The 22,486-nt window shown below is 49.8% G+C and overlaps 1 protein-coding gene across 3 annotated transcripts in view; it reads right to left on the reverse strand.

The window, feature by feature from the left end:
- Nucleotides 1-22,486, reverse strand: part of DGKG (diacylglycerol kinase gamma) — a 153,102-nt gene that overhangs the window by 12,904 nt on the left and 117,712 nt on the right. For all 3 annotated transcript variants that reach the window (XR_006283793.1, XM_037909618.2, XM_043522536.1), the window contains 2 exons: nucleotides 5,950-6,070; nucleotides 3,336-3,396 (listed from right to left, as the gene is read on the reverse strand). Coding sequence is in view for 2 of the 3 variants with exons in the window: in XM_037909618.2 (XP_037765546.1) it covers nucleotides 3,336-3,396; nucleotides 5,950-6,070 (182 nt within the window). In the remaining variant the exon portion in view is untranslated. The remainder of the gene's footprint in view (nucleotides 1-3,335; nucleotides 3,397-5,949; nucleotides 6,071-22,486) is intronic.

Raw genomic sequence — 22,486 nt, forward strand, 5'->3', positions numbered from 1 at the left:
TGAAGGGGAACCTGTGGTTCCTGACACAGGTTTTTGAGGAAAAAGTGGAATTGCTATGGGTGAAGCTGCTGGCACAGGGGCCACAGCACGATGGAACAGTCTTGGCTAGACCAGGGAGGGGTTATCTGGATGGGGGTGAATGGCTCACAGGATTCTGTCTAGCAGCATTTCCACGGCAGGATCAAGTCAGCTGAGTCCAAAACCTGAGTATTGAGTAGCTTGATAATGGGGAGCATTGTGAAAAGCACCAAAGAGATTTAGGAGCCCAGGTCCCATTTTCAGCAGTGACTTAGGCATCTAAGCCCAGATCCGCCAAAGTATTTTGATCACTGAAGCCAATGGGGTTTATGCACCTAGGTACCTTGGAGGATCTGGGTCTGAGGAGCTCAGGTCTCATCCACAGTCAGTGGGAATCAGACTCCTCAGTCATTTGGGTGCTTTTAGAAATTCCATCCAATATCCCTGCAGTTTAAATACGTTTTTTTTTTTCTTTAAAATATGCCATGCTGGTCTAGATGTAATAATTGAACAGCAGACGCGAGTGTTAAATGCAATTCTCCCTCCAGCCAGTGGTTGGCAGCATCCCTTTAAAGAGCCTGCTCTTCGTGGGTCAGGGATATGGGACTCGGTAGATTAAGGGCTTCCTAGCTTTGTGAGTGCATGTGTGGGACGTGTCTCTTTGTGAGCTGCCAGCAGGAACCAATGCCACGGAGCAAAGGTGTGGGGTCGTTCTGGATCATACTGGGATCCTGGGCCGGGGCACTCTGGAGCCTCCGGGCAGGGACACCCACTCTCCCCGGAGACCCGGTCCCCAGCAAGGCGCTTTAATAATCTCCATCCTCTCGAGCGCAATCACTGCAGTGAGTCTAACGTGCGGCAGTGACAAAAATAGCAGGTTGCCAGGGCTCTGAGGCCGCCCACCAGGAAACTCAAAAGCACCACTTTAAGCGCAGAGGCATTGCGTTCTCACACGGGGGGTGGGGGCAGGGGAGAGGAGAGCTGGTGCCATGGCCCCGTTCAGGCACAGCGGGCCAGGTCATGTGTGTTCACTGTGCGGTCACATTCAGCCCTTGCAGTGGGGTCGGTGTCCCGGGATGATCCACTGCAAGGTGGCTGGATGGCATGTGCACCGCACCCTGCCCTGGGATGGTGCAGCCATGAACCAGACCAGCGGAGGCAGCTGTGGGGGGGGCACTGGGTCAGCACTCCTCTCCTTGCTTAGTGCCCCACACTTCTGGGGCTGGTCCCAGGCAGCATAGGACTCTGTCTCGGCTGCGAACAGACTGCGCCGAAGGGAAGAAAAATCTGACTTGTTTGAATTAAAACGAAGGGGAGAGTTTATTGGGAGATCTGCTGAAATCAGAGCAATGCTGAGACAGCCTGTGCCTATGTGCAGGGAATCTAACCAGAACAGCACTATGCAATGTGGGACGAGGCTGGTGCCCTGCTTCAGAGCCAGCACTTCTTGCAGGGCCACCATGGGCAGCACACTCCGTTCCGGGGACAACAGGTTGGGGGGCCCTGCAGCTGGCTCAGGCGGGCGGTGACACCATGACAAGCATTTCTTGCCTGGAAAAATCTTGGTTATGATGTCAGAGCCTTGAAGATATTGAGGCGTGTGGCAGCCGTGGGGCAGAAAAAGACACATGGAAAAGAAGCCAAAATGCAAAGTGACCTGAGTTTTCTGCTGGCAGCTAAAAGCCATTGTTTCCCAAATCCTTTCTTCTCATTTAAGGCTGTGCCAACCAGCGGTGCTGGCCTGCATCGGCAGGAGGATGGGAAGGTGAAGTATAAAGCCCGAAGTTTCAGCTGTGCATTTTACTGCTCCTTTAATCTGTACAGAGAGAGCCCCCAAGGCCCCATCCGCTCCAGGGCCAGATCCCCAGCCTTGCTCCACTGAGTCAGCAGAGCTGTGCAGACAAGCACCCCCAAGGCTTGGGCCCGTTATAGCTACTTGTTTTCATTAGAAATAGCAGGAAGGAGGATCTGGACAGTGAGGCACGGGGAGCCGACACCTGACCTGGGCCCTTACAGCTCCCAACTGAGGGAGTCACTTGGGGCACTTCAGCTTAATCTGTACTGTCCTAATAGAGGGGAGCCAGGACCTGAAATTAGTCCCCCCCCTTTTACCCCTCGTTTATTTTTTTAGCCTAGGCCTTTCAGAAATCCCAGGAGGGGAGCCGCTCACCTCTCGTGAGCACCTCCTGTTGGCTGGATGTGAACCTGCACTCTTTTCCTGGTGCCCTATTGGCTGTTATCCTCATCAGGCAGGTCTTCAGTGGATGAGCCCTCTGGCTAAGTCACACACAGTCAAACGCATGAAGGAACCCCTTCTGGGGTAACACAGTCCAACAACAGTTGACCCCTCTGGGATCTCCCGCCCCATCTCTAGGCCTGTTTAAATTCTAGCTCCTTTCATGGGCTTTTAGTACTGAGTCTTATCCCCTTCTTGGAGCTTAGGCCACTTCCCCAGTGTCCGGAGGAGGGACCCGGATCTGTCCTCTACTGCAGGTCCCAGCCCAGGGACCTACAAATAGCAGCCATCTGCTGCTTCCTTTAATAGTTGCTGCTGCTATTCCCTGGGCCACTTCCCACGTAGCTCCTGCCTCTTCACCCCTAGTCCAGGGGTCTCTCCCCAGTCTCATAGCCTGCCTCACCTTCTGCTCTCGATCAGTGACTAAGCTGCTCAGGCCCTCCTGCTCCTTTTATCTAAGCCTGCTGCACTCTGATTGGCTGCTTCCCTGCAGCCAATCTAGGCAGGCCTGGAGGACCCACCTACACTGCTCCTTTTCCTGGGGTGGTGTGTGGCAGGACCATGAGGCCTCCAGCAGGGGGCCTCAAAGGGCCCAGTGCATCCTGTCACACCCCCTAATGGATCAACCCAGACATCAGCACTCTTTCCTGCTCTGCACTTCAGCGGTCCACATGCTGAAGGTTGGGACTCAAGAGCTTGTGAATTTAAGTCAAATTTTTAATGTTTTTTTTAATTAAAAGGGCCACCTGCTGTGCTCTTGCTGAGGCTACAGGGGCCGGGGGAGCGTCACACTGCTTGGGCTTCAGAGGCTTGTATCCAGCCCTCTTCTGCAGGGGGTGAGGGGAGAATTGCCAGGAGACAATGGCTTAGGGAGGTGGCAATGGGGTGATGTCCCTTCCAGTCATGGGGGAGGGGGAAAAAGAGACAGATGCAGTCAAGTATTTGAATCATGTTGGGAATTTTCTCTGGATTACAAATCCCTTCACTGAGAAAATCACCCAACCATCAGCCGCTGCTTTTGATGTGGGTCCCTGTCCTGGTGCCCCTGTCCGGTCCGCACTGCTGCCAATTGTGTACTCACTGTGCAGGGAGGCTGCATCCAGGGCTCTCCATCCACCTGCATGGGCAACAGCTTTGTTGTCCTGAAACCCACAAACAAACAAAACACAGGGTGAGAACACAGGAGGGGCTGCCTTTCTCCAGGCAGTCTGCACCGAGGGTCCTGCAGTTTATGGACCTTCCCCGGAGGAGTGGGAGGAGACACGGAGGACATGCACTGGAGCAGCTCTTAGTGAAAACATGCCCTGAACTGCAAGCCCTGGGCACATGAAATCCATGCGGGAGACTGATGTAATGCCCCAGGCTCAAGGCATCATGCCAAAAATTGCACCTTGTTTTATGAGCTACTGCGTCTGGCACTGGATCTGATCACTTACTTTCCCCGGTCAGTAGCCTGTCCATGGATCCTCTCCACTCCTTCCTTGCACCTTTGCTGAACGCTCTTAGTTCTGCGGCTGCGTCTGTCACTGCCTCTGCCCACGGGTTTGATACAGTCCTAGAGTTCAAGGCCAGAAGGGACCACCAGATCCTCCAGTCTGACCTCCTGCATAGCGCAGGCCCCCAACAACACTCAGCATCCATGCACCAAACCCAGCCGCTGACATGAGACCAAACTATTACAGCTGCCGTGACACTAGAGTAGGATGTGTCACAGGCAGAAAACAGGAGGGCCCGAAGTGCACCAGTGCCCGAGGCCCACTCAGGGTCAGGTAAATGATTACATGAGAGAGACCCAGATAATCCTGCAAGTGACCTGCACCCATGTGCTGCAGAGGAAGGAGAATCGCCCCCTCCCCCCAAGGTCCCTGCCAGTCTGACCTGGGGGAAAATTCCTTCCTAATCCCACACGGCGATCAGTTAGACCCTGAGCATGGTGCCACCTCAGAGGCCTGGCCCCATCCAGTATCCCAGCTCCAGCCGGGCTATTCCTGATGCTTCAGTGGAAGGAGGTAAAAAAAGGTGAGGCGTGGAGATGATAAACTCTAGGGGGTGGGGTCCGTGGATGAGAGGCACCCCAGGCTGTACATGTGGGCATGGCATTAGGGGTTACAGTCTGGGCGGGGGAAGGGCAGATCTGGGATCTGTGTCAGTGGGGTGGAAGGTGTGTGGGTTTTGAGTGATCAGGACTGATACTGAGATCTGAGTCTATGGGAAAGCACAGTCAAGCGGCATTTCAGCTGAGGTGGAGGTGAATTTTGCAGTCTGTAAGGCTTGGGGAAAGGGATGAAGTACTAAAATCCAGGAGTGAGAATGAAGGCGGAAGCACCCTACAGGACACCCTAATTAAGGCCCAGTAGTCTGCCATCCCTCTGACAAAGCAGGGTGTCAGGAACAAGGGGAGGCTAATGTGGCTGCATGGGAAACTGGTCACAGATCTGAGGGGCGGGAACCCCTATCCTGGAAGCGCCTCTCTCAAGGCAGGTGCTGGAAGGTTATGTCACCAATGACTGGAAGGAGGGAGATAAAGAACCCGGGTCATCTATCTCTTGGGTGACTACCCTATCCACTGGGTGAAAAGTTATAAGGGGAAGGGAGGGCAGCAATGGACACACTCTCACCGCCTCCTCCAGCCATTTTGTGAATGGCTGAAACTATTTGTATGAAATCCGCTAATAGTTTTGGGGCACCCATCCGAACATTTTTGCCCATTCAATAATGACTAATCCACAAACCAGCTATTGATCAGAAATAAGGAAGGGGCGATCTGAACACACTTGGCCACATCCTGCAGTCCTTCCACCCTGTTTCCTCCATCTGAGTCAGTCAAACTGCCACTGACACCAGGCCAAACTTTGCCCAAGTAAGCAGTAGACCTTCAGGCTTTGGCTCACACAATGAGTGGGTGGCAAGGGCGGCTTCCTAAAAGGAAGCCAGCCAACAAATGCACAAACCCACTAACAACTATCGCTGAAGAGTCCCTGAGAACTAGGGAGGTATCTAAGGGCTGGGAAATACAACACGGCACCAATTTACTATGAAGGAGAGAAAAATGATCTTGTCAATGACTGACTGACCGACCAACCAACCCAACCCACCTAACCAAACCATCCCACCCTAGTAAAAGAACTGAGCAAAAATAAAGAGAAACACTGTGGCCAATAGACTCCTGAGCAATAAGTGGCAAAGCCTTACACTAAATATTGTCGGGGTAGCTATATCACCATAGGTCCTAGGAGCCCTATTCATGGCCAATGAGCCCTTTGTGCTCGATGCTGTACAAACCCCATACATAGCTCAGGAGAGAAACAAGGCGGGGGAGTAATGTCTTTTATTGGATCAGTTTCTGTTGGTGGAAGGTACATGCTTTCGAGCTTGACCCTTCCACCAACAGAAGTTGGTCCAATACAAGGTATTACCTCATCTACCTTGTCTCACTCATATCTGGGGACCAACGCGGACACCGCAACACTGTAAATAAATCATGCCAGACAAGCAAACCTGCAGGAATTGGAGTTACAGGATTAGCGGGTGAAGGGGAGGCAGGTGGGGTGGTAACTGGATCTCAGCAGAGCCTCGGACAGGTGGTGGATGTAGCAATGTATCTGTTAGGATGCTTTCACATAGTCACAGCCATTTGCCATGTTCTAGCAGGCATGATTAAGAGCCGGATCAGGGGCTGAGGGCTGAGACAGTACCTGATGGTGACGGATGAACACTGGGCCAGTCTCTTTCCAGCACTTTTCAGTCCGGTGTAGATCTGCCCCATCTCCATCGCTCCCTCGAGACCCACCACTTCCAGGAGCTGGTCGCTGAGGTCTGGGAGGAGAGAAAGACAAACACTGCATATAGGGTCTGACCTGCCTTGTCCAGACTGAACTCATGTTCCCAGACATAGCCCCTCACTCAGCCTCTGGTCTAGTACTAAATATCACTGCTCATTACTACTCCTATCCATTTATTGACAGGAGCAAGACACTTTATAGAGCAGACATTTACACAGTGATCGTGTTACTCATCACAATACAGCCACCTCTGGAGTGGAACTCAGCAGCCACTGTAAACATGTCAGCAATACTGCCTAACAGTGTAGGGGCAGGTCATGAAGCCAAATGCAGGGAGAGGGGAATTTAGCTAAACAGACTGTAGCTCGCTGCCTTGGAATTTAGCCTGGGCACTGGGGCTAACAGACATTCGCTTGGAGAAAGCGCTGTGAATCCCTAACAAACCTGGACGCATTCTGCAAGAGAGTATCTCTGAACACTCAGTCCAATGCTGGGACGGTGTTTGGGAGCCCAGCAGAGAGTGGGGAAATGACTCCGTTGTGTCTAGGTCTGGACGTGCTCCCATCACCACCCCCCCTGAACCAGCTTCAAGAAGGACCGAGACTTTCCCCACGCCAGTCCCCTCCATCACCATGGCCATGGTGTATAGGGGCTGTTAATGCAATGCAGCTGACAGAGGGAAATCTGCCTGGTCACGCACAGAGCAGGGCTACCACAAACATGGGGTGTGCTGGGACCAGGGCTGGGCTGGGAGGGGGTGGCCTGGGGTCAAGCTCATAGCTCCCAGTGCTGGAGAGCTGCTGGTCTGGTCTGCAGTAACTTAGAGCAGCACCTGGCTGCTGTAACTTATTCCAGAGTATGTTTTGGCCCCTGGAAAGCCCACAAAGCCATCTTTGCACCCCTCCTGGGGACACACTGCAGAGCAGAATGCTCGCCTTTCCAGGCGTGCTCCAGATGCCTGTCAATCCCAGGGAACTGAGCTAGGGCCTCAGTTAGGAACAGCAGAGCTGCCCTGTGTTGGAGGGCTGCGCTGTGACTAGCCCCCGCCCCGTACAGGTCAGATACATATCCAGAGCATTTGTGCCCAGGGGGAAGACAAAACCAGGGAAAGGTGGGTTTACAGTAAGAAGCTCCACGAGAAAAGAAAATACAAGAAAAGATTCCTGGTCAGGTGTCTCAGGCAGTTGACATCCAAATGTCGTTTCTTGTTCTTTATCGTCTCTTCTCCAGTCCCTCCTGGTTTCCTGCCTTGGCCACACTTACAGGGGGCAGGACTAGATCCGGAAAAACAGTGACTCTCAAAAAGCCTAAGTGCTGATGGCAGAAACCAGCTGAACGTGCTCTCCCAGTGCAATGCTGGGGCAAAAGGGGCAAACGGGACCATCACAGAGGAGCAGCGAGTTGGCGCTATATTTGCATACGGCGTTGGTGAGACCAGTGCACAAGTGCGGAATCCAATCCTATTGGCCGCTCTCCAAGAGGGATGTTGAAATACTGGAAAGGGGGCAGAGTAGAAGCTACAAGCCTGATCTGAGGGCAAAAAAACCTGCCAGACAGTGAGCCAATGAGAATACGTCTACACTGCGCTGGGGAGGTAGAGTTTTCAGCTTGGGTAAATATACCCCCAGCTAGTTTTGATTGAGCTAGCCTGCTAAAAATAGCAGTGTGCCCACAGCCACACAGGCAGCGGCTCGGGATAGCTACTCGCTCACAATCCTGCCCAACCCGCTGAGTGTGTGCTCAGGGGTTTAGCCCAGGATGGTGCCCGTGCTGCCGGAGGCCAGTCTGTCAGGCTTCGCGAGGCAGCTCAAACAAAGCCGGGGTGAGCACGTCTGGGCCCATCCCTTGGGAATCTGTGCCAACGGTTACTTACTTCACTTATCAAAGAGACAGTTAAGAGGTGACTTGATCATGGCCTTTAAGTACCTACATGGGGAGATTTCTCACAGTTAAAGGTGGAACCAGACTCGATGGCTGGAAGGTGAACTCAGCAGAGTTCAAACGGGAAATAAGATAACACAGAGAATAATTAACCACTGGACCAGATTCCCAAGGGATGTGTCCAATTCTCCAACATTTGGCATCACTTGGTCAACAAGTCTGGATCTGTGACTAAGAGCTTCATTCTAGCTCAGTGAGATGTTCCGGGCGGGGTACAGGAATCAGCGGATGAAATTCTCTGGCCTTTGTTATGCAGGAGGTCAAACTAGATGATCACAATGGTCCCTTCTGGCTTTATTAAGATCAAAGCATCTAGTCTGGCCCCTATTTTCTCTAGCCTGTAGCCAGTCTTCGGTGCTCACTGAATACCAGCACTGTTCTCGGTCCCAGTGGAGCAAGCACCTCAACAGCATCCACAAAATCTTCGAGAATACCTGACCCTGGGATATGCCCTGTTGGAACAAACCAAGCTGAGACCCATGTTACATGGCATTGAACACAAGTTGCTAGAACTGGGGGAACCCTTGGGAATGGGTTTCCAGGGGATTCCAGGAAGCTGCAGGGTTCTGGCAATCTGGCTGTCACCCCCCATAGACCCCAGACAACAGGCAAGTGGAGCAGCTGCAGAAAGGTATATGTGTTGTTTAGAGAGGTTCTGCTCCCATGAGAGATTCCTGGTCAGGTATCTCCTCACATGCAGTCTCCCGAGCAGCTATCTGGTAGCATGTGGGAGCCCGGCTTCCCCTGGGATGTGTGATGTTCCCACACAATTTACCAGAGAGAACAGGCTTCACTAGCCTTGATGATGGTGTGACTTGCTGCCCTGGCTTCAGGGCCATCCCTAGCAATTCTGGGGCCCTACGCAGCCCCCCTGTGGCGGGGAGGGCTGGGGGGTGCCCCCAGGCCTCTGTGGAGGGGGGAGCAGGTGGGATGGCCCCAGGCCTCTGCGGGGGAGGGGCTGGCTTGGCTTGGGGGGCAGGGGGGAACCACCCCCCAGCACTCACCGGCAGCGCGGCTGAGGCCGGGTCGCTGCACTCCTGCCACCGGTGAGTGCAGGGGCCCAGCCCAGCTGCAGCACTCAGGGGAGTGGGGGCGGGGAAGGGGCGGGGCTGGGGCAGAGTAGGGGTGGGGGCCCTGGGGAAGAGCCAGAGCAGGGGCTGGAGCAGCACACAGCGGTGCAGGGCACCAGGAAATGTGGCGCCCCAAATTTCCTGGTGCCCTACGCAGCTGCGTACTTTGCGTATGGGTAAGGACTCGCTCTGCCCGGCTTGCTCTGTGGGCTGGTGCATAGGGCACTAGGCCTCAGGGCCCTCCACCCAAGAGCACTGGCAGGGAGCAGCCACGGAAATGTCCTGAGCACAGGAATGCGGCTATCTCTGGGTGCACAAGGTGGGACGAGGAAGGCTCCCAGTGCTTCCACTTACCCCTCGCATACCTGGCCCCTGCACCTGTGCAAAGGGGGCGTGCGCCACCCAACTCACAACTGTCGTGTTTCACACCCACTGAGCCAGGCAGGATGAGGACCTGTTCATAAACTTGTATTTATTTCTTAAGACCTTGCTGTTGAATTGACCCCTGGCAGCATAAGCTAGAATTAGCGATGGGAACAATCTGTTCAGTTCTCTGTGCCGTTCCCCGCTACATTAGACTGTCCTCTGTTTTGTCTGGTCCGTTGACAAAGACTCAGGGGGATGATGCTTTTACCACTTCCCTCAGAGGTGGGTGTGAATGCTGCTCCATTCATTGGGTGAGAGAAGGACTGGAGTGCAAGACGCCACGTGCATGTGCCCGTACTGTGAGTGAGACAGCCTGATATCCTCGCTGAGTTACAGCTGTTATTCACCACTCCACTAGGCCTGTGCCTAGCCTAGCCGGGATGTGGTTTCTGCTCCTCTGCAGCACCTGCATGTTCATCCATGCCAACCCCACTTTGCCCCTGGGCTGTGCACTCTTGACAAATACAGAAATACATTGTCCTGTCTGGATTTTCAAACCAAAGCTCCCCCTTGCAGGCAATGAAATGCTGATGATATTCCGGAAGGACTTCAAAGGCCGGGGTTGAAAAAGCAGCCGCTTGCAATGGCTTGGAGAAGACTTGTTCAGCTTTGCTGGGAAGAGGCTCTGGCAGTGAAGGGCGGGGCTCCGAGAAAGAGGAGTGTGCCAAGAGAGGAAAGAGGGAGGCAGAGAAGAGAAATGTTGAGATGAGACACAAATGCTTGTTTTCTGATTAGACCAGTGCTGTGGCTCTGTAAGAGCCTTTCTTCTCTGGTCAGCATCTCCCACATAACAACACCCCCTTTGGAGTGGAGGCCCCCTGTCCTCAGCCTGTGGGGTGTGCTCAGTGATCTCAGACAGCCCCTTTCCTCAGAGAGGAAGAGACCACAGATTTCCCCAAACAGAATGCAATGGTCCAGTCTCTCTGCCCCGGTTCTGGCCACTCAGGATTTGGCCAGCAGGGAATTCCCCCGGCATGGAGGAGCACTGAGCAGGTGAACAGTAGTGTTGCCAGTTCTTGCACCAACTGCCCTTCTTCCTGCAGTGTGGAGGATGGGAGGGGTTAATTGGGAGCAGGGGAGCAGGCGCAGCACAGCTGCACTCCATCATTTCTCACATGTTGTGTGGTCCTGTAGGGACCACAGGTAGCTGGCAGTGGTTAGAGCAGTCCCTAAGCGGTTCTAACTTAGGCTGAAGGGCTGGGGTTGGGGCAGACAAACTATGAGAATCAGGGAATGTAACTTGCTCTCTGAAGGCCCCCAAGCCTATTTCCGTACAGCGGAGCGATGTGCTCTCAGCAACCTGCCTTGCTAAGCTAATGGGCTGATGCATTTTGTACCAGTGAGAGCTTTTTTAGGGGGTGTGGTTCACTCTTCAATCCAGTCCTGCAAGCTCCAGTAACCAGCACAGGTCCCAGGTGTCAGATCACCATCCCAGGTCTATGTTTGATAGGGTGTGGCTCAGTCTTCAGGCCAGCCACAGGCAGAAGGGGGCATATTTCCCTGTTGTGTCTATGTGGGTCTCTGAATGCATTAAGGAGACCAAAAGGATGTCAGGGCTGGGACTCTGTTCTGCAATCAGCAGCCAGGAGCCCTCAATAGGTGAGAGTCACTGCTGTCCAAAATACAATCTCCCACCCTGAAAATGTGGCCTACGCTATTTGTTCCTGGACATATGCCCTTGCCTTTGGCTGCATTAAAATGCATGTTGGCTTGGGCCCAGCTTACCAAGTTGTCCAGCCCGCTCTGTATAACTGCCCTTAGCATTATTTATCACTCCATTCAGCTTTGGATCAGCTGCAGATTTTACCAGCCGTGAGTGATTTTGTATTTCCTCCCAGTTCATTGATCAAGAAGCTGAACAGCAGTGGGGCAAGAACAGATCCCCAGGGGAAACGGCCCCATTGGATAATGATTCTCCATTAACAGTGACATTTTGATGTTGGGTATAGACGGATATTGATATCAGTGGTATGGCAAGGCACAGAGAAGCCCTGTAGGATGCAGCTACATGGCATCTCCCTGGCTGAGGGCAAGAGGAGACCGTCCACCATATCAACAAGTGTCCTGCCTGCACCATGCCCTGGGCTGTAGCCTGACAGAGAAGTGCAGGGTCTGCATTAGTCTCTCAGGCCGCTTGCTCACAAGAGGCAGTTCTGATACTGGGCAGCCGTTGGCAAAGTGCCCAGGAAGAGTGGGTTCATTTAATAGCCAACTTAGTGCCAAAAAGTCGCACTAGGTAACTGACTATAAATGGGGCTGGGACAGGATGGCCGGAGAAGGATGCAGACGTCAGTCTACCTAGGGCAGCAGGGTCCAGCTATGGAGCAGAAACGGAAGAGTTCAAAGCTGCAAAGCTCTCGCTTTGTTTCTTCGGCGGGGGCAGGAGGCCCCTGAATGGAGGAAGCCAGTGGACTTCGAACTCTCCAGCCTGACCCTGTCTGCGTTTCATTCATGCACAGCCTGAAATCTCAGTCACATCCAAGATGTCCTGCCTTCCCCCCGTAGGAATCCCACCTGCATCAATGGTGCTATTAAGCCTCTCTTGCCCAGGGACTGGCCACACGATATCAAAGCTGGTGAACTCTCCTCCGCAAGGTTCTCCTGATGACCTTGTGCCTTCAGTTGCTGTTCACTGGGAAAGTGGATTGCATTTTAGAAGCATTTTTGTAGCCGTACAGAAGAACAAACAGCGACAGGAACTCACAGAAACAGGCTGGCCAAAGAAATCCAGTAGCATCTTTACGATAACTCCTGAGTGCTAGAGAACGCTCTGCACGTCTGCACTGCCTTGTGCTGGAGACTCTCCAAGGGGGCTCACAGCCCCACTCTGCTCCCTTTGCAGGGCACATCTCACTCCCAGCACAGCTGACTCCCATACCACATGCTGCCTGCAGCTCCAGTGTAGGGAGTGTGACCGGAGCACACTGAGCTCCAGCTGTCTCCGCTGAGGACCTCTACGAGCCTCCTGGCTGCTACTACTGCTTACCATTAATGTTGCCCAAGGCAATAGCCATTCAAATTGTAGGTTGTTCACTGGCCCAGATGTGCATCCTCTCCTGCCTTGCAGGCCTGGTTCCTGGGAGACTGGTGAGTCAAAGAGAACCACTCTGCAAACATCCCGAGGGCTGGTCCATCACACCAGGAGGAACAGACACTCTGTTGCTTCAGTTGTTCTCCTGAGGCAGCTTCCTCTTAGCCGGACAACTGGGGTTATCGAGATGCACAACACCATTGAGCCAGTGACCTCAGGTACGCCCCTGGTTTTGAAGCTGAGAACCTACCAACAGAGTAGTTGTGAGTAGGTCTGCAAATCTCCTCCAGGCAGGCAAACCTTTGCCATTACCAACTCCATGGTCTCCCCAACAGACACGAGTGCGAAGGTGGATTTCACGTGGTATATCCTTAGCCTGGTGGTGAGAGCAGGTCTTCTCAGGCCAGCTCTCGCCTCCTGTAGCACCTGCACCTTCCCTAGCCAACCACCGAGGTATGGTGATATGTGAATTGCCGGGATGAGCGACCATGATGGTCACTGGGTATGGACTCGGGGGGCAAAAGAAAAGCCGACCAGTAAAGTGCTGTACTTGTAATGATTCTCCCTTGGGTAGAAATGAAGGTGCTGCCTGTGAGCTGGCCTGACGGACATGTGGACTTAAGTGTTTGGTCCCATGGGGCTTTAGATGCTGTGGCTGAGTCTAAGGGCACTGCTCTGAACTTGCATCTGGGGACCAGGCTGGGGGGCTCTCTGGCACATAAGCTTTCCCACGGCAGAGAAGCACTGTCCCATGGGAGCATTATGAGCCAGAATCCACTTGGGCATTCGGCCAACAGGAGATCCATCTGCCTGAAGTTCACTAGCTGGGCCAGAAAGGATGGGCACTCATGGCTTCCATCATGCTGATGGAAGAAGCTGCTACTGACATTAGAAAGAAGGATGTGCACAGAGGCAGATTGCCATTTTGTGGGGCCCTGGGCCAGAGCAAGTGGGGGCCCCCTCCTCACCCCTTCCGCCTGCAGTCCCCACCCCACCACCACACCCTCCCGTGTGCTTCTACTGGGGAAATAGGGTCGGGCACAGGGGCTTGCCCCGCTCCCTCCCCTCCCCCCCAGCCTGGCACTCCTGCTGGGGAAATGGGGTCAGGTATGGGGGCTTGCCCCACTCCGCCCGCCTGCCTGAAGCTCCTGCCAGGGAGTGGGGTTGGGATGCAGGGGCTTGTCCCGCTCCCCGGCAGGAGAGCCAGGCAGGTGGAGCAGGGGAAGCCCCTGTGCCCGACCTCTGCTCCCCGGCAGGAGCCCAAGGCAGAGCATGGGCGGGGTGCCAGGGCGACCATTTTTCCGGGGGCCCCCTAGGCACGGGCCCTATTCACCCAGTGGTTAATCTGCCACTGGACGTGCACCAGCATCACCAAGCAAATGTAAGCAGCCTAGCACCTTTCTAGGGTGTTATTAGGTTCCTGGAGTGATAAGAGGTTCGCCTGTTGGAAGAGTGACATCAGTTATTTTGAGATTTACCAATATACAATAGAAAAGCACCTGTCCACTGCTCTGGGCACCCATGGAAATCCTTTAACAAATGTGTGATGTTGCACGCTATATGATTTTATGAAAATATGCTAATGAGTGTGAATATAATGTAACTAGAATATGCTTCATGCAAAAGGTCTCTTGTAAGGTATCATTACAAAGTTTATAATCTACTGGGTATGCTTATCCTATCTGTATGTATGTATCATTCTTGTATCTGAAAGTAGAAATATGAAATATAACTCTGAGGGCCTACTGTAATTATGCAAAGTGTGGAATTTTGATGGCTCCCATTAACCAGGACAATTGACTGTAGATGGCTCTGTTTACTTGTAAGTCTTCCTGTATACCTGTGTGCTGGCAAGGGGGTAATGAAGTCTTACAGTGCCATGTGATCATGTCACCTGAACTGGAATCCATCTTTAACCTGGTGCTTTTCCATTTAGAAGGAGGGGTGAGAACCCAGAGAGGGACAAAGGATTCCCGCCTTGTGCAAAAGATATATAAGGGGGTGGAACAGAACAAAGGGGGCTGCAGTCATGAGAAATCCCTTAGCTACCACCTGAGCTGGAACAAGGACTGTACTAGGGGAAAGGATTGTGCCCCAGACTAGGCAGGCGTCCAGTCTGTGACAGAAGCTTATTGAAACATCTCTGAGGGTGAGATTTTATCTGTATTCAGTTTTCTTACTGTATTAGACTTAGACTTGCGTGTTTTATTTTATTTTGCTTCGTAATTCACTTTGTTCGGTCCGTTATCACTTGGAACCACTTAAATCCTACTTTTTGTATTTAATAAAATCACTTTTTACTTATTAATTAACCCAGAGTATGTATTAATACCTGGGGGGGGGGGGGGGGAACAGCTGTGCATCTCTCTCTCTCACTGTTATAGAGGGCAAACAATTTATGAGTTTACCCTGTATAAGCTTTATACAGGGTAAAACGGATTTATTTGGGGTTTAGACCCCATTGGGAGTTGGAGACAGGAACACTTCTTAAGCTGTTTTCAGTTAAGCTGGGCTCAGAGGTAGTCTCGGCACATCAGGTGGTAGTCCCGAAGGGGGTTTCTGTGATCCAACCTGTCATATAACCACCAATAACCATCCAACCACCAATAACACCAAAATCACATAACCCAACACCAACATAACCAAAATCACCAAGCGTCTCCCCACATCACTCCTGGCAGGCCATACCCACCACCTCTGGCCTTGCAGAAAGGATGGGGTGCGGGAGTGGGAGCACCAGCCCAGCACAACAAGAAAATATTGTTGATTCCAGCTTCGATCCACCACAGAGCTTGAAAATCCATTTCTGGTGTGGCCTTGCAGGTTGCCAAAGTACAGATTAGTGAGATTCTGCTGAATGCAACAACTTCCCACTGCTGGGACTCTGTTAGACCGTTTGCCTTCTCCTTGTGGAGCAAGCAATGCAGAATATACTGTTCTCAAACGTCAAATTAAACCATTTTGAAAATGGCAAAATGTTACCGATTAACAAAATGACACTATCATTAGAGTATTAGAAAGACAGGTGGATGAGGTAATATCTTTTATAGGACCAACTTCTGTTGGGGAGAGAGACAAGCTTTTAAGCTACACAGAGCTCTGCGAAAGGTACGCAGAGTGTCACAGCTACATACAAGGTGGAACAGATTGTTTAGCATAAGCCATTAACACATATTATAAGAGACCATTCAAGGTGAAGCGGCCAGTTAACACCCCTCCAATCATAGAACAAAAAAAAGGGGGTTAGTGGGTTACAGACTGTTGTAACAAGCCATAAATCCAGTCTCTTTATTAAGACAATGATTTTTAGGGTCTGGCAGAGTTATGAAATTAAGCTCTCAGGCTTGTCTTTTTAAGGTGTTGTGCAGGTTTCCTTCGAGGACAATGACTGACAGGTCAGATATGGGTTTGTGAGAAGTGTTCCCCCACAGGTGAAGTGACGTTTGTGTCTTTTATCATTTCCCTGTGTGAGTTCCTTCAAGAGCAAAGTGATTTGTTTCACCCACATAGTTGTTGTTGCGGTATTTAGTGCACTGGGTGAGATACATCACCTTGTCTCTCTGCTATCATTAAGAAAAGTAAATATTTCAATAAAAAAACTCCAAACCAGATAAAATACTCCAGTTACCAAGGTAGTGCAGGGCACTGTACCATTGAACTGTGAAAGGCGTCCTGTTGACACATCCAAACCTTGCAAGGGCCCTAGGAAGGACACTTAGAAGTACAACTGCTCAGATTTTTTATTGTCAAAACACTTTTCTGTCGGAATATGGCATTTTTACTAAACAGAAATTTTGTCATGAAACTGTACAGATTTCAATGAATTTTCCTGTGAACATATTTTTAAACAATTTTGGGGGAATTTTTAAAAGGAAAAATATTGATATTTCATTCATGATTTTATTTTATGAATTTTTCATTTTTATATTTTTTATTATTTTTACATAATGACATGTTGCAACATGTAAAGCAGTGGCTCTCAACCTTTCCAGACTACTGTACCCCTTTCAGGAGTCTGATTTGACTTGCATACCCCAAGTTTCACCTCACTTAAAAACTACTTCCTTACAAAATCAGACATAAAAATACAAAAGTGTCCCACAACACACTATTACTGAAAAATTGCTTACTTTCTCATTTTTGCCACATAATTATAAAATAAACCGATTGGAATATAAATATTGTACTTGCAATTTCAGTGTATGGTATATAGAGCAATATAAACAAGTCATTGTCTGTGTGAAATTTTAGTTTATACTGAATTTGCTAGTGCTTTTTCTGTAGCCTGTTGTAAAACTAGGTAAATACCTAGATGAGTTGATAGGTTTCAGAGTAGCAGCCGTGTTAGTCTGTATTCGCAAAAAGAAAAGGAGTACTTGTGGCACCTTAGAGACTAACCAATTTATTTGAGCATAAGCTTTCGTGAGCTACAGCTCACATCCGATGAAGTGAGCTGTAGCTCACGAAAGCTTATGCTCAAATAAATGGTTAGTCTCTAAGGTGCCACTAGTACTCCTTTTCTTTTTTAGATGAGTTGATGTATCCCCTGGAAGACCTCTAAGTACCCCTGGGGTACATGTACCCCTGGCTGAGAACCACTGATGTAAAGAATGTCCTACTACATCATATTCTGTACAGCTAGTACTGATGTGTCATAAAGATAGAATATTTCAACTATTATATTTATCTTTTTAAAATCAGTAAGAGCAGCTGCTACTTACTACTGTTTGTCTTATTCTCTAGATCATATTTTCATTTCCTGTTTGTGTTATAATGAAATATTTTGACACTTTGAAACATAATAAGATAAGCACTTAGAGTACTAATTCGTAGAGTAGCTATTTTCAGTATCCTTGTGTTAGCCTGGAATCATTTTGCTAGGAGATTGAAAATACTTGCTTGTCTAATGTCATGTTATGCACTACTACTACTGACATGTTTCAGAGTAGTAGCGGTGTCAGTCTGTATCAGCTAAAACAACAAGGAGTCCTTGTGGCACCTTAGAGACTAACAAATTTATTTGGGCATAATCTTTCGTCTTCAAATGCATGCATCTGATGAAGTGGGTTTTAGCCCACAAAAGCTTATGCCCAATAAATCTGTTAGTCTCTAAGGTGCCACAAGGACTCCTCGTTGTTTTTACTACTGACATGTCATTAAATAATAAAAATTATATAAAAACAAAAAAAACATAAAATAAAAATTGAAACAAAATGAAAAATGAAAAATTTCAAAGCAATAACTTTTGGCATTTTTTCATTTCCGGGGAAACTTGAACGTATTTGCCTGCATTCCAATTTGGGAATGAAAACAAATTTCAAAATGTCCAAATATCCCACAAAACAGAAATTTGGAGTTTTGACCATCTCTTCTTCAAAGACTTGCCACTGAAACTCACAAATGATTACAGTCAAATGGTTACAGTTCAGTCGAGTCAGATATTACCACACTCTGCTTGCAGCATCACCCACCTAGATACTGAGAGGCCAATGTCACAACTCAACATTTAAAAGAAAATACAGACCTATCACAACTCAGAGCATCCAATCCAGTATGATATTCTAGGTGATAGAATTCCCAAACAGAGACTGGCCTAGACAAGCAGATGCATTAGGTCCTCTCACTTACTGCTCTAACAAAGTTCCCATGTTCAATAATCCCTCCCCCTACTGGTACAGAAATTCTCAACATTTTACAAGCTTATTGCAGAAAAATACTTTAGATCTCTGACAAACAGATGGATCAGTATGGATCAGTAATTGGTTAAAGATAGGAAACAAAGGGTAGGAATAAATGGTCAGTTTTCACAGTGGAGAGAGGTATATAGCTGGGTTCCCCAAGGCTCTGTACTGGGACCAGTGCTGTTCAACAACATAGTCATAAAAGATCTAGAAAAAGAGGTAAACAGTGAGATGGCAAAGTTTGTATATAATACAAAACTACTCAAGATCGTTAAGTCCAATGCAGACTGTGAAAAGTAAAAAAGGGATCTCAAAAAACGGGGTGAATGGCCAACAAAATGGCAGATTAAATTCAAAGTTGATAAATGCAAAGCAATGTACTTTGGAAAACATAACCCCAACTATACATACGAAATGATGGGATCTAAATTAGCTGTTACCACTCGAGAGATCTTGGAGTCATTGTGGATAGTTCTCTGAAAACATCTGCTCAATGTGCAACGGCAGTCAAAAAAGCTAACAGACTGTTAGGAATCATTAGGAAAGGGACAGATAATAAGACAGAAAATATCAAAATGCCACTATATAAATCCACGGTACATCCACACCTTGAAACACTGTGTGCAGTTTTGGTCGCTCCATCTCAAAAAAGATAGATTAGAATTTGAAAAAGTACCGAGGAGGGCAACAAAAATGATTAGGTGTACGGAACAACTTCTATAGAGGAGAGACTAAAAAGACTGGAGCTGTTCAGTTTAGAAAAGAGGCAAATAAGGAGGGATATGATAGAAGTCTATAAAATCATGACTGGTGTGGAGAAAGTTGAATAAGGAAGTGTTATTTACCCCATTCACAAAACACAAGAACCAGGGGTCACCCAGTGAAATTAATAGGCAGTCGGCCAAAAGTATAATTAGGTTCAAAAAAGAGCTAGATAAATTCATGGAGGATAGGTTCATCAATGGCTATTAGCCAGGATGGGCAAGGACACAATCCCATGCTTTGGGTGTCCCTAAACCTCTGACTGCCAGATGCTGGGACTGGATGACATGGAGTGGATCACTCAATAATTGCCCTGTTCTGTTCACTCCTTCTGAAGCATCTGGCACCACGCACTGTTGGAAGACAGGATACTGGGCTAGCTGGACCAATGGTCTGACCCAGTAGGGCCATTCTTCTGTACTCCTTGTAATGATTCTAAACAGGCAGGTCCAGGGCCAAATGGAGCAAGAAATCATTAAGAATTGCTCAGTGATGGGGATCTCGGTAGATGTTGGGCCACTGCTTCCCTGCCCTTCCTCCCACAAACACCTATTCCCCATGGAGCTATGGAGCACCACAGACTTGTGCTCTGGTGCTCTGGCTACTGGTGGCTGCATTGCGTCAGGCAGAAAGGCAGGGCGTGAAGCTGGCTGGGGGGTGCCAGGCTTGGATTTTCCCAATCTTTTTTCAGCTCACCCCAAGTGGCAAACCTCCCTGATGATCGTGTTCCATCTTGAAGGCTTTGGCCACATGAGCGTCTGGCTGGTTTTGTCGGCAAAAGCTTTGAGTTCCACCAGTCATTTGGGCACCCTCTGCCAGAGCCAACTGGCCACATGATGATGCTAATTCCCCAGCAGATGCCTTCCCAAATAGGCCTTTCCCTCCCCAGTTCATCCCAGGCTGGCAGTTATTACCGAGCTCTTCCAGAGATCCCCAATCTGAAATTTATTAGACAATCTCTTCCGCAACTAGCACTGACAAAATCAACACCCTCTTTCCCGCTCCTCCCCCCATGATTACAAGGATGGCAAAACATGATTAACATCTATGTTGTCTGGATCCCCTGGCTCAAAACTGGCCTCCTTGAATCTCCTCAATTAGTTAAAACAATTCCCTCCGCTCACCACAGCCCATTTATGGCAAGGACCTTTTAAGGACTATAAAGGAAAGGACACTATTGGGCTCATAATGGAAAACAAACCTAGAACATAAGAATGGCCATACTGGGTCAGACCAAAGGTCCATTTAGTCCAGTGTCCTGTCTTCTGACAGTGGCCAATGCCAGGTGCATCAGAGGGAATGAACAGAACAGGCAATCATTAAGTGATCCACCCCAGTCATCCACTCCCAGCTTCTGGCAAACACTATCCCTGCCCATCCTGGCTAATAGCCACTGATGGTCCTCAGCTTTACCTCTGCAGAGCCTTTATCCACTTCTCCAATCAATGCCTTTACGAAAGCTAGCAGAGGTGAGACTTCCTGCAACAGGAAGAAACATAAAGGCTATTGCAGGTGACCGCCACATCATGGCTGGGCTGGGCTTAATAACTCTGCACTTGCTTTATTATTTACAGCACTTCGAGATTACAGGTACTCGTAACATTGTCTCATCTACTGTCCCAAAGGCAGATGTTCCTTTCAAATGTGGCACATCCAAGCAGAATGAAATGGCTCCCTGTTTGTTTTATGTCAAGCAACCCCCGAGCCGCAAAGGGCTCAGCCCCGGGACAGATCTGGGGCCAGTGACTTGGAGCGACAGCCCCAGCCCGTGTTCTTACAAATCATGCAGAGTTGTTAGTCTGATACATACAGACTATAGTTCCTAAGAGTTTATCCCGGGAGGGGCTCTCTCACATGTAGCTAGCACTAATCTCCATAAAGAAATTGTACCTGGGGGAACCTTTTGCCCTGCAGCTAGGGGCAGCTGCATGGGAAGTAGACTGGCTGGAAGTTTGAACAGAGGAGCCCTGCCGTGGTTTGGAGAGTCCGTGCTACATCTGCGGAAACTCTGCTGCAGGGTCTTCAAACTGTGACTAGGAAATGTGCTCTCATATTGTAAAATGCAATACGTTAGAGAAGACTGTCAGTAGAAGGGGTTCACTGTCTCCCTCTGACCTCGTCAAATTAAGAAAAGCCACCAACTCTACAGGTGCAAGTGAACCCATCCGGGCCCCACTGGTGGTGTGGGATGAGTGATGAACAAAGGCAGGCTCCATGTTTACTCCAGCACAGAGTCACACTAACTATGTGACTATGAAAATGGCAAGATTTAGTGCTGCTGGGGAGAGCCATGGGAAAGCAGGGGCTCATTAGCCCAACCAGCCAATCCTGGAGCTTTTAAAAGCTTCTTGTATTCCCGGAAACTGGACCAAATAATCAATGTTCCCCTGAGCGGCTTCCGAATTTGTTACTGATGTTTGTCAAAGGCCTCTGGAGGCCATCCAGGCACATACGCAAATGATCCAGACTCTGCACATGCATGCCGTTAGAATGGCGTTAGGAAGGCAATGCTCATCCTAGCCACCGATGGTGCTGTCTGGGACTCAGCTCCTCCCCATGTGCTGGAGAAGGATTTCCCAGTGTTTCACAGTCAAAGTTCAAGGCCAACCCCCAAACAGAAGCTGGGGCCAAATCAATTCCCACTCCCAGTCAGTGAGCTGCAATGGTCCCAACTGGGCTTCGAGGAGCAGAAAAACAGGAAAGGCAGAGCAACCTGAGCTCTCCTGACTCACAGCTGTCATTTTGTCCATGCTGTGTATGCACCCGTCAACAGCAATGATCTCTCTGCAGGGTTCTGCTTCCCCTCAGCTTGGCCAAAAAGCGGCCAGTTAGTTCCCTGAATCTCAGCAGTCAGATCCAAGCCCCAGATCCACAGGGGGGCTGTGAGAAGAGAGAGACAGTGGCTGAAATGGAGTCCCATCATGCTGCCTGCCCTGGCAGCTGCTCCCCATGCACCTATTCCACATAATTTTCTTTACCAAATCTGGTCAATCAGGAACACCAGCACACAACCCTCCTCCAGAGCAGGTGGTTGGACAGGTAGCCTGGGGGACAGAGGCCAGTAACAGATGCTTTCAAGGAAGATCCCTGAAACTGCACAGACTCATAGAACCACAGGGTGAGAAGGGACTGCTAGGGTCAGCTAGTCTAACCCCCTTCCAAGACGCAGGATTTGTTGTGTCTAAGCCAGTGGTGGGCAACCTGTGGCCTGTGAGACGTGCTGGCCACCGCTTCCCGCAGCTCCCATTGGTGGAAACGGCGAACCGCAGCCACTGGGAGTTGCGGGGGGCCGTGCCTGTGGATGGTCAACATCAACAAAATGTCTCGTGGCCTGCAATCAGATTACCCTCATGGGCCGCAGGTTGCCCATCACTGGTCTAAACCATCCAAGAGAGAGAGCTATTCAGCCTCCTTTTGAAAACCTCCAGAGAAGGAGCTTCCAAGACTTCCCCTAGGCAGTTTGTTCCATTGTCCTACTGTTCTTACAGTTAGGAACCTTTCCTGAGATTTAATCTAAAGCTGCTATGCTGTAGTTTGAC

This window comes from Chelonia mydas, chromosome 9 (genome assembly GCF_015237465.2).
Source record: "Chelonia mydas isolate rCheMyd1 chromosome 9, rCheMyd1.pri.v2, whole genome shotgun sequence".
Taxonomy (NCBI): Eukaryota; Metazoa; Chordata; order Testudines; family Cheloniidae; genus Chelonia; species Chelonia mydas.